The 10955-nt window shown below is 28.1% G+C and overlaps 2 protein-coding genes across 3 annotated transcripts; both read left to right on the top strand.

The window, feature by feature from the left end:
- Positions 1-273: 273 nt before the first annotated feature.
- On the top strand, positions 274-3499 carry LOC123270919 (esterase FE4-like). Of its 2 annotated transcripts, XM_044737084.1 has the most exons (8): positions 274-481; positions 548-836; positions 906-1091; positions 1332-1534; positions 1637-1793; positions 1873-2193; positions 2911-3055; positions 3217-3499. In XM_044737084.1, the coding sequence occupies exons 1-8, from the start codon at positions 350-352 to the stop codon at positions 3368-3370; spliced, it is 1587 nt and encodes a 528-aa protein (XP_044593019.1). In that variant the 5' UTR covers positions 274-349; the 3' UTR covers positions 3371-3499. The 2 variants fall into 2 exon arrangements, with proteins under 2 accessions (XP_044593019.1, XP_044593020.1); XM_044737085.1 differs by lacking the exon at positions 2911-3055.
- A 1554-nt stretch (positions 3500-5053) lies between these two features.
- On the top strand, positions 5054-7204 carry LOC123270920. Its single transcript, XM_044737086.1, has 3 exons — positions 5054-5572; positions 5832-6028; positions 6176-7204. The coding sequence occupies exons 1-3, from the start codon at positions 5430-5432 to the stop codon at positions 7171-7173; spliced, it is 1338 nt and encodes a 445-aa protein (XP_044593021.1). The 5' UTR covers positions 5054-5429; the 3' UTR covers positions 7174-7204.
- The last annotated feature ends 3751 nt before the right edge of the window (positions 7205-10955 follow it).

The raw sequence follows: 10955 nt of genomic DNA, 5'->3' as shown, positions 1-10955 counted from the left end.
GAGATAACGGAAGAAATAGAGACAATGATAAAAATAGTTCCTAAAATAAAAATACATGAGAGTTTGAAGTTAGTCAATAGTCGAAACTCGAAAGAAACGGGATACGATATATCATTGGTTAAAATGAAGGCGCGTGTGTAGCGCGCTATTTAAATTTCTAATTATATTAATAAGCAACATGAAAAAAGAGATATTTCAACAGTCACAACCACCTTGAACTTGCTAACATAATATTAATGACATGTTTTAGATAAGCGAAAATAACTGATAATGTTAGTGGTTTCAAGTATATTTTAGTATTGCAGCGTTAGTCGCGAGGTTGAGTCGCTAATTCATGCAATAGGTAATCATGAGTATGCTTGTGCAAGTGCGACAAGGTAAGTTGTGTGGCGTCAAAGAAAAAAATATATATGGCAAAGAATTTTATGCGTTTCGGGGGATCCCGTACACAAAGCCGCCGATTGGAGAATTAAGATTCAAGGTTTGTATTTTTTATTTTTTTTAGTTGTATTTTGATTAATACTCACTAAGATAACTAAAACAATAGGATCCAGAACTACCAGAATCTTGGACTGGAGTGAGAGATGCTAAGAAATTTGGAAATATAGCATTACAATATGATAATGCATCACAGAAAGTAATAGGAAGCGAAGATTGTCTTTTCTTAAATATCTATACAAACACTTTGAATCCAATGGCATCAAAATCTGTATTGGTATGGATCCATGGTGGTGCTTGGATCATGGGTTCTGGTAATGATGACATGCACGGACCAGATTATTTGATGGAAAAAAATATCGTCCTAGTTACAATTAATTATCGACTTGGTATACTAGGTAAATTTGCACAGCTTTGGAAAAAGTTGTCGCTAAATTTGAAGTATATAATAAATACATTATTTGTAGGTTTTCTCAACTTGGATGATGAAACAGCTGCTGGAAATCAGGCATTGAAGGATCAGGTCATGGCATTGAGATGGGTACAACAAAATATTGATAAATTTGGTGGTGACGTGAAAAATGTTACGATTTTCGGAGACAGTGCTGGAGCGGCATCGGTGCATTATTTAACACTATCACCTTTAGCGAAAGGTTTGAAACAAGTTTAAGATATTTTTATTTTTTTTATTTATACTATATTTTAATTCCGGCTAATCTACAGAGGTGCAAAGCGCCTGTATATAGAATCAGAATAATACATAAAAAATAAATGTATAAATTACAAAATTTAAATACAAAGATTATCGATTATGCAATGCAATAGGTTACAAAGAAGAAAAACTGATTTAGATAAAAAATTATTTGAAATTAAAAAAAATTTTTGCTTATCAGGATTATTTCACAAAGCTATAATACAAAGCGGCGTGGCTACTAATCCATGGGGAACTGCGCCATATTCTGGAGTTGAAACTGCAGTAAAGATATCTTTGCTACTGGGAAAGAAAATAACTGACACTAAAGAACTTATCGAATACTTACGAACTGTCGACGCGACTCGTCTAGTTGAAGCAGAGCGTATAGTTAGGCCTTGGAAGGTATGTAATTATCGACATGACTTTTTTTTTTTTAACTTATCTTATCTAATTGTAAGGTTCCAGTATTTAATGCTCGTTTACGTAACATATTATCTACCACAGAAACTTCATTTACTGGAAAATCCTTTCGTACCGTCAATAGATTCAAAATCAAAAAATCCATTTCTTAATATTCCAGTAGAAGAAGCTGCTATGTTTGGAATTCAAGTGCCTCATATAATTGGTTATACAAGTCATGAAGGAATTATTATTCTTCCAGGTGAAATTCTGTTACTACTAATAATCAAGTTATTTAATTAATTTATTGCATTCATATTTAAAAGTATAATTTTATTTAGATATGAATGAAAAAATCTACGCCGAAGTGGAGGATAATCAAGAAGAGTTGTTGCTTCATCCAAATATCAAAATATTTCTGCAAAAACGAAATATATCTGTGAAAGATATTAAAAATTTCTTCATGGGTAATAATAAAATTTCCAACGAGAATGTCAACTTATATGTTGATTTAATGAGCGCTGTTAATTTTCTTATCAATATACAACATACTTTAGAGACTCAACTATCGATTTCAAATGTACAATCATATGTGTATAAGTTTGAATATTTTTCTAAAGACACTGCAGTTCTTCAAAAATTAATTGGCACCAATTTTGAAGGTATTTGCTTTGTAAACAAATATTTTTATCAATAAGATCTTTTTATTCGTTTTATTTTCATAATTTTTTTTTTTCATTATTTAAAAATGTTTTAATGTATTCTCAATTATTCTAGACTATGCTAAAACAATCTTAAATATTTTAGGGTATTATTAACCATGGTAAATATGATGGTAGATTATATTTTAGGTACAATCTTAGCATCAGGATTTGGCCCATAATTTCCAATCGATCTTAATGAAATTTCGTATACATATTCTATGGACGAATATCTTGATTAAGTTCGAAGACGAATAAAATCGGTCGATTAGCTTATAATTAGTGAGCGTTTCAAAATTTTTTAATTTTTAAAAAAATTTGAATTTATCGCTTTAATGGGTGCGCTAGAGCACTTGAATTACTAATTTTTCTCAAAATAATTTTTCAGCTGTAAAAATAACTCAAATCTGATCAATGTATCTTAAAGTTTATACGATTATCTTTAATTTGAGCTATGATTTGTCCATTCCTTTAATTTATTTCGTAAGTTGGAAAATTTGAAAAAATTTTTCAATAAATGTATTTGGGCTATATGTCTTCAAATAACATATTCATATGTTATTAGATTATTATAGATCCTATTTCTTTTCTATATTTAACTAAGAAATCTACCTATCCATGTAGGGTATTTTCGAACGGTGTTTTTAAAGTATACATATATGTATTTTGATTAATTAGGTACATCTCATGGAGAAGATATCTTTTTTTTGTTTTGTCCAAAAATTTTGAATAAACTTGGAATGAAACCACCAGCTATCGGGTCAGCTGAATATATCATCCAACAAAGATTCTTAGAGTTATTTACTACCTTTGCAAAAACTGGGTATACAGCTGTTGATATTTAATTGAAACCCTTTAGCACTCGTGTGTTTTTTTAGTATTTCATAGGTTGAATATTTTTGCGCAAGAGAAAATTCCATAGCGCGAGTGCTGGTGGGTAAGCAATTTTTTACAAGCATTAATTAATTCAAAATTTTTTTACAGAAATCCGAATGCCAAAAAATCAAATCTAATTCAGATTAAATGGCAACCAGTGGACAGTCCAATGATGTACAATTGTTTGAAGATATCCGAAAATCTCAGTATGATTAAAGAATCAAACATTTTACACAATATATTAAAAGAAATTAAAAAATAATCGTTTGTTTATTTCATATAATAAAAATGAAATTTTGTTCGTTGGTGAGCGCATAACTTGACAATAGCTAGATCGATTTGACTGTTTTTTTTTTTTTTTTTTTTTTTTTTTTTTTATTATTAATATGTTCGTAAGAATCCAAATTATGTTTTTATAAACAAAACAATATCTGAACTTTTCCGGAAAATTAAAAAATCCTTTAAGAATTAAATTTTCGCTTTTAACGGATTTTTCGATGAATTAATGATAATGATTAAGGATTTGAAGAATGGAAATATCCGTAATTATTTTTTGGATTTTTTCGTTTTCTTTTTTGCGAATAATTAAAAAATCAAATCAATTTTTTCAATTATGCTAAGAATGATAAACCTAATTAATTTTTTTGTTTCGTTAGCGTAATGAAAGTTGAACAGCCCACGATATTAATGCCATTATTATTCTATACCTAATCTTTAATGAAAAAAAAAAAAAAAGAAAGAAAAAGAAAAAAACAATAACTAATTTAATTATTTAATAAAGTAAATTATCTTTTGTCAATATATTAAATTTTTTATATCCATTGAAATTATAAATTGGTTCATTATTGAAATAAATAAAATTTATTATGCTTGAGTATAAATAAACAAAATTATTGGTTGGAAAAAATAAACTAGATATTACTGAAGTTAAATAAAATAGGTAGTAGTGAATATGATTATACATATACTCTGTTAATATTATTTATATGTTATGACTATGTTCACCAGCGCTTTTAATTTAATGCAATCTTTTTTATTGAATCTGTCATGAATGTGCACAGTAACAAAATAAATGGAAATTAAAGAAACAAACGAAATTTAAAATACTTTATTTTATTTCTTTTTTTGTTCGACCATGGGCAATAAATAAATATAACTGTATGCACTAAAATAAAAAACGTTGGTAAATACACCTTATATTATTATCTAGCAAGACAACGTCTGTCAAGTTTAGCTATCTAGTATATAAAGTTGAGTGCACTTTTACGTTTATCAATATTTTATTATTTGAAATGAAATATTATACTCAACTTTATCGTTTATGTTTTTTGCAGTTGAATTTTTTTCTACTATTCAATCAAGCTTAGATAAAAGCATTATGATTATGTGTTTCAAAGAATAATTACAGTGATAAACAAATTATGAGTGTATTAATGATAGAGTATACATGAGCATTAACAATACAGTTACACATTTTATGTCAGAACATTCTTTTTGTATTATATCATACTAAGCTGATAATTTGAATTTAGTATTGCTTGGTACACTGTAGAATAAATTTAATCGTTATAATAGTACATTAAGATACGAGTGGCTTAAATGAGCGATTATGACACGGCGTGAAGTTAGCGCACGAGCGAAGCGAGTGCGCTAACACGCCGTGAATGATCGCTCATTTATGCCACTCGTATCTTAATGTACTATTGTAGCACCAGTGTCCTAAATTCGTCTTCAGTTTTATTCAAATTTAAATATAAAAATTAATTAAGGAAAAGCAAAAATAGTATATCATGCATAGCAGGACCGCAAGCATTCCAAATAAATAAAATTTAGAATGCTAAAATAAATAATTGGGTATTTGCATGAAAACGATTTTGCAAATAAAGTTCAGTTAATAAATTCTTTGATACACATAAAATACCTACGTAAGAAAAAAATTTAATTTTTACAAATAATTTTTAAATAAATAAATAAATAAAAGTGGTCAAATATGATGTAAAAATCACGTGATGTAAAACGTGATGTGATTGGTCTGACGTCATTGTGCATATTATTGGCGCGTTATTTGAATGCATGATAAACGACGAATGATAAATTATTGAAAAAAGTTTCAAGTTGGTTTTTATTTATAGTGAGTTTAGTTATATTTTATCATTAAGACTAAAATTTACTGAAAGTAGCATAAATATTTTTCTTTAAAAAGAATAATTAGCATAGATATTATGATTATACTCTATATTACCATAAATGCTGAGTGGTACTAGTGGTACATGTGAACGGGGTGATAGTAACTGACAATAAATAATTAAAAAGAAATAAAAATGCCTCGAAGAAAAGTCGATCCTGGTTTCAGTGAAACTCGATCCGATAATCTACCTCGTGTTGATGCTTTTATGGTCGCATCTTACTTAGCTACTAACTTCAATTTTGTATCTGCAGAAATGCAAGGCGCAAAAGCTAACCTGTGAGTATAAATTTTCATGATACGTAATTTCATTATTGTTTAATAATTTTTGGATTTTTTGATAAATCGAAATTTTAAAAATAAATAGTATATATAAAAAAATCAACCAGTCATTTCTTTGTTTTTTTAAAGTGAAATTCTCATATTGAAAAAAATAAAAAAAAATTTTAATATAGGTTAGTTTTTAATTTACAACAAGTGTTTAAATATTATAGTTGAAATATTAGACTAATAATAAAATAAATATATTCAAATATAGATCCGGAAGACAGTCGTATGGAGATGCTGCTATTGAATTTGTTCAACTAAAACTTCATGGGCCAGAATGTACTCTCAAATGTCTTATTTGTCCTGAGCACAGAGTACACAATAAATCATATCGAGTGACTCTTGTTTTAAATATTGTTGAGGAAGAGATTTTATCGATTCAATGTCATGATTGTGCCGCATCGTCAGGTAAGTGCAATAGTGTAAAAATATTTTAGCTATAACTATTACTGTTATTCTTAACTCTATTATTTATAGTTACTGTTTGATACGAGAAACAAAAAAAATTGATTAAAAATAAAATACCTACCAATACATTCCCTTTGTCTTTTTTAGGTGGATGCAAGCATGCGATTGCTTTTATAATGTGGCTACACAGAAGATCTGAAGAACCATCACCGACGGATATTGAATGTTATTGGCGAAAATCAGTTCTATCTCAAGTTGGATCATCAATAAAATTCATTATGGTAAAAGATTTTGCCAGTACTAAAGAATCGATTGCTTTGAATAAACCTTTTAATGCATTAGAAGAATTTGTAAAAAGAACAAATCAAAAAACTGTACAGAGTCAAATTTTAAAATACTTCAATGATGTAAATAACGAGCAAAGTCTTTCGATTCATAATTTATTAGTAAATTTCATTAATGAAGGAGGAACATCTTATGATGAATTTTTAACATTCAGCAGAAGTCGAATGTCAAAAGATTTGTGTGAGCGAATTGAAAAAATGACTCAAGATCAAGCAAACTGTGAGCTCTGGTTTACATTGCGCTACGGACGAGTTACTGCATCAAAGGCATATGAAGCATCACGTTGTAATACACCGAATGGAATTTTAGTGGAGTTGTTGGTCGGTGGTAAAAAATTGCGGAATACAAAAGCTATGGAACGAGGCAAAAAATTAGAAGCAATGGTTTTACAACAAGTTGAACAGAAGATGAAAAAAAAGTTTAATAAATGTGGTTTATTTTTATCTGAAAAATATCCTTATCTAGGAGCTTCGCCTGATGCTATTGACGACGAATTTGTTATTGAAATTAAATGCCCAACGTCAGATAAAAGTGCTCGTACATATATTGATACTAATAATTACGATAAAGTAGCAATGAAGTACATAACGCAAATGCAAATGCAAATGCTTTTTGCCGGAAGAAAAAAAGCGATGTTTGTTGTTGCAGACTCGAACTTCGAACATACAAAAGCATTTAAATCTATTATTATTAATTACGAATCACAATTAATTAATAAATTATTGGAAGATTTGAGTAAATTTTGGGAGAAATGTATTTTTAAACGATTATTTAATTCTTTATACAAAACAGAGCAATAAAATAATTAAGATCAAAAACGTATTATTTTAAGACACTTGTATGTTTTGAATGTTTATAGATATATACATAAGCTTATTTACTGTGAATAACAAAATTTTGTAAAATAATTAATATTATATTTTTAATTAATCTCTAATGTTACTTATGTTTTTATCAGTGGTCCTTGTAAATTAGTTAAAAGCAGCGACAATCGTGATAATATTATCCATTTGCGGAATCAATTTAACATTAACACATGAATGAGGTTCACAAATATGAAATTCTCTGATTCTTCTTATTAACCTTTCAATGTGAATTCGAAGGCTAGCGATTCGTTTCGTCGCAATGACTTCATCATGAGTTGGTTGCTTATTAGAGCTTACTGTAGGAGGTCTAATCAATGTACTTTTTTTCGCAACTACTAAATTTTCAATATGTTTGAAACCTCTATCTGCTAATACAGCTGCACCTGGCTTTAAATAATCCAAGTATCCAGAGTTTGAAACTATTTCTGCATCAGATGCTCTACCACCATAACCTGGTGATATGAAATTAACTATACCATCTGGAGTACAAGATACTAAATATTTCACAGTATTACATTTTTGTATTCTGACCATGTCAATGATTGTTTAACTGGGTCTGTTGGCTTTTCAATTTCAATTTCCAAACAATCAATGATCGATTCAACTGCGGCATAACGACTCCTGAAACTCATTGGCAATTGTTGTTTAATTTTTGCAGATGAAGGCCAAATAATGAAGTCTTTTAAATACTCAGTTATGATTGGCAAGGTCTTAGTAAATGTACGACTTACATTAGAAGTAGACATCCCAAAATCATCTGCTAAAATAGCAAAACTTTCATTTAGTCTTATTTTTTTTAATGTGAGAAAGATTTCAACATCACTTAATTTAGCAGTCCGTAAAATATCGATAATATCCATACAGTCGTTTGGAATACCGATATATTTACGAGGTGATTGTTGAATTTTTTGGAAAGTTTGTTTTAAATTTAATTTTTGGAATTCTTCTTGTTGATATTGGCTTTTCCACTCATTTTCAGTACTTGGATTTGTCGACAAAAGGTTATCTGAAGAAGTTGGGAATGAACTTACTGTTGTATTTGATGTGTTCATTACTTGATTATTACTAATTGATGAAGAACATGAGTCATCCAAATTTTTTACTCCAGAGAATATTTTAATGGGAGAAGTTGCACGGTCTTTTGTTTGAGGTTTACACTGAATTTGTGTACTCCTATATAAACTTCTTATCTTGACTTGAACTGCAGCATTAACTTTTATAGTTTGAGGAGGAAAATTATCATAAAAAACATTAGATGCACTGGCTTTAAAATCTTAAGTTGCAGTAGAATTTGCAGTATCCAAATATTCCAGATCCATATTATCGATATTATTGCTTGAATTTCGACCTATCATTTTATCATCAAAATTGAAGCTGGATTTCTCAGAACTTGGTTGATCTACTTCCATTGGAGAAACTTCTACACTTGTCAGTTTTGATTCTTCAATGTATTTATGTGGCAAAATATTACTTTTCATCCGTTTGTTACCACCAATCATTTTCCACTCTAAATAATTTTCCATATCTGTTTTTAACTAAAATAAAAATAATTAATTACTCATTTACAGTCAAAATATTTAAAAAATTTGAGGTTATCCCTAGCGGATCCGATTACACCGAATACACTAAAATCACACGGTGTAAATGTGAAAAAATTACACTGTACTTACACCAGAGTACCACGGTGTGTTACAGTAGGATTTCAGTGTAGACACAGCGGTGATCAAAAACTGCTGCGTTACACCGTGTTTAAACCGAATTCTCACTTTGAATGTAAACAACAGGTGTTACACCGTCTCTACACTGGAATTCCACCGTAAATGTAAAAAAGCGTGTGTTACACCGTCTCTACACTGGAATTTCACCGTAAATGTAAAAAAGCGTGTATTACACCGTTTCTACACTGGAATCCCACCGTGAATGTAAAAGAGCGTATGTTACACCGTTTCTACACTAGAATCCCACTGTAAGCAACAAGAACATAGATATTACACCGTACTTACACTGACTTTACTCCTAAACTTTTAAATCGGGTATTGCACCGTATCTATGCTGGAATTTTACTAGTTATAAAAATACCAGAAATACCCAGAAATCCCATTGTACACTGAGAAATAAATTTTCTTTCGAAAAAAAGAAACAATGCCGCAATAAAAAATTAATTTGCCGGAGATTTACAATAATTCAATTTCTGAGTTGAAGAAATAAAAAATTTTCAATCAATAATTTTCTTTTCAAAAAAATTTTATAGATTTCGGAAAGAACAATTTTAGATGAAAAATTCATAAATTTTCTATTATCTAAAATTTTTTTTTTCTAAACACAAAAAAACTATTGGTAATTATTTACAAGTGGGGTCCACCATTTTTATTATCATTTTTATGAACGAAATTTTTTTTTTATTTTTTACAAAAAAAAAAGTTGAATATCACCATTTTTTTAAAAATTTTTTAATTTTTTTTGAAAATTTGTTAAAATTGTGTTAATCAAATTGTTCATTTTTTTATGTATTTTTCAAAATAAATATATCAAAATTTTCAAAAAAAAAAATGAAAATTAAAATGGTGGACACCACTTGTAAATAATTACCAAATTTTTTTTCAACAAAAAAGTGACTGTGAGAAAAATTTTTATTTCTTCAACTCAGGAACATAATGATTAAAAATTATCAACAAATTAATTTCTAGTCACAATAAAATCAATTTTTTTTAAAGAAATTTTTTCTGTTTGAGTCAGCAAAATGACTTGTACATTCAAAAACTCTGTTATCAAATGATTCTACTAAAAAATTGTTAAGCCTAGCACATTATTTAAAAATGATCATACTCCATAACATTTGTACTTAAAATTTTATTCACAAAGATAGAAATACTTTTTTTTCTTATTTATTTTAATTAATTAATTTTATTTTCTTATTTAATTTTATCTAATTTAATTAATGTAATCTAATGTTGTTAGGGAGTGAGGAAATTTTTGCAATATTTGTTGGACATTTCGTAGTAGAAAATATATGTTTACAAATTCAATCACTTATTAATTAAAGCACACTAATAATAAATAATGCATGTTTTATAGTATGAAATAATATTTATTGATTTAATAGAAATAAATCTTTTAAGATTTTTGCAAGCTTTTGAGATGATATACGTAAAAAAATTATAAAAATATTAAAGTTACATAAAAAAATTATCTTTTTTTGTTATCAAAATCGAAATTCAATCTCAAAAGTACACTTTCAATTTTATTAACTCGTTAATTAAGATATATCAGTTTTATAAATAAAATATTGACTACTCATAATAGTATAGGATCCATTACTTTGAATTAGCGACAATAATTATAGAATTGCTCTAGGAACTGTTACCATAATTTGTATTCGTACTCCTTATCATTGAACAGGAACAAATTTCGTAAAATAATGGAGACAGTTCCTATATTTTTCTTTTCATGTACAGTCATTCAAGAACTGTTTATTTATTCATTTCGAGTATTACTTACTCGATACATTTATAAATTTCATACTCTTGATAATCTCTTTGTCATTAGTCAGTTTCCCAACAATTTGGAAGATCAAAAACAAAGATGCCCATGTCTGTACATATTTGAGTTGCAGGCCGGACTAATTTTAAATTGCTTACAAAAGTTATGTCGTTGCTTATTTCTACTTGTTTAATATAATTTGTACCATAAGCACTTTTTTTTAAAACGTAAACTTT

Source organism: Cotesia glomerata, linkage group LG8 (genome assembly GCF_020080835.1).
Source record: "Cotesia glomerata isolate CgM1 linkage group LG8, MPM_Cglom_v2.3, whole genome shotgun sequence".
Taxonomy (NCBI): domain Eukaryota; kingdom Metazoa; phylum Arthropoda; class Insecta; order Hymenoptera; family Braconidae; genus Cotesia; species Cotesia glomerata.
The sequence above is the reverse complement of the archived record's forward strand: the minus strand, read 5'-3'. Positions and strand labels throughout refer to the sequence as shown.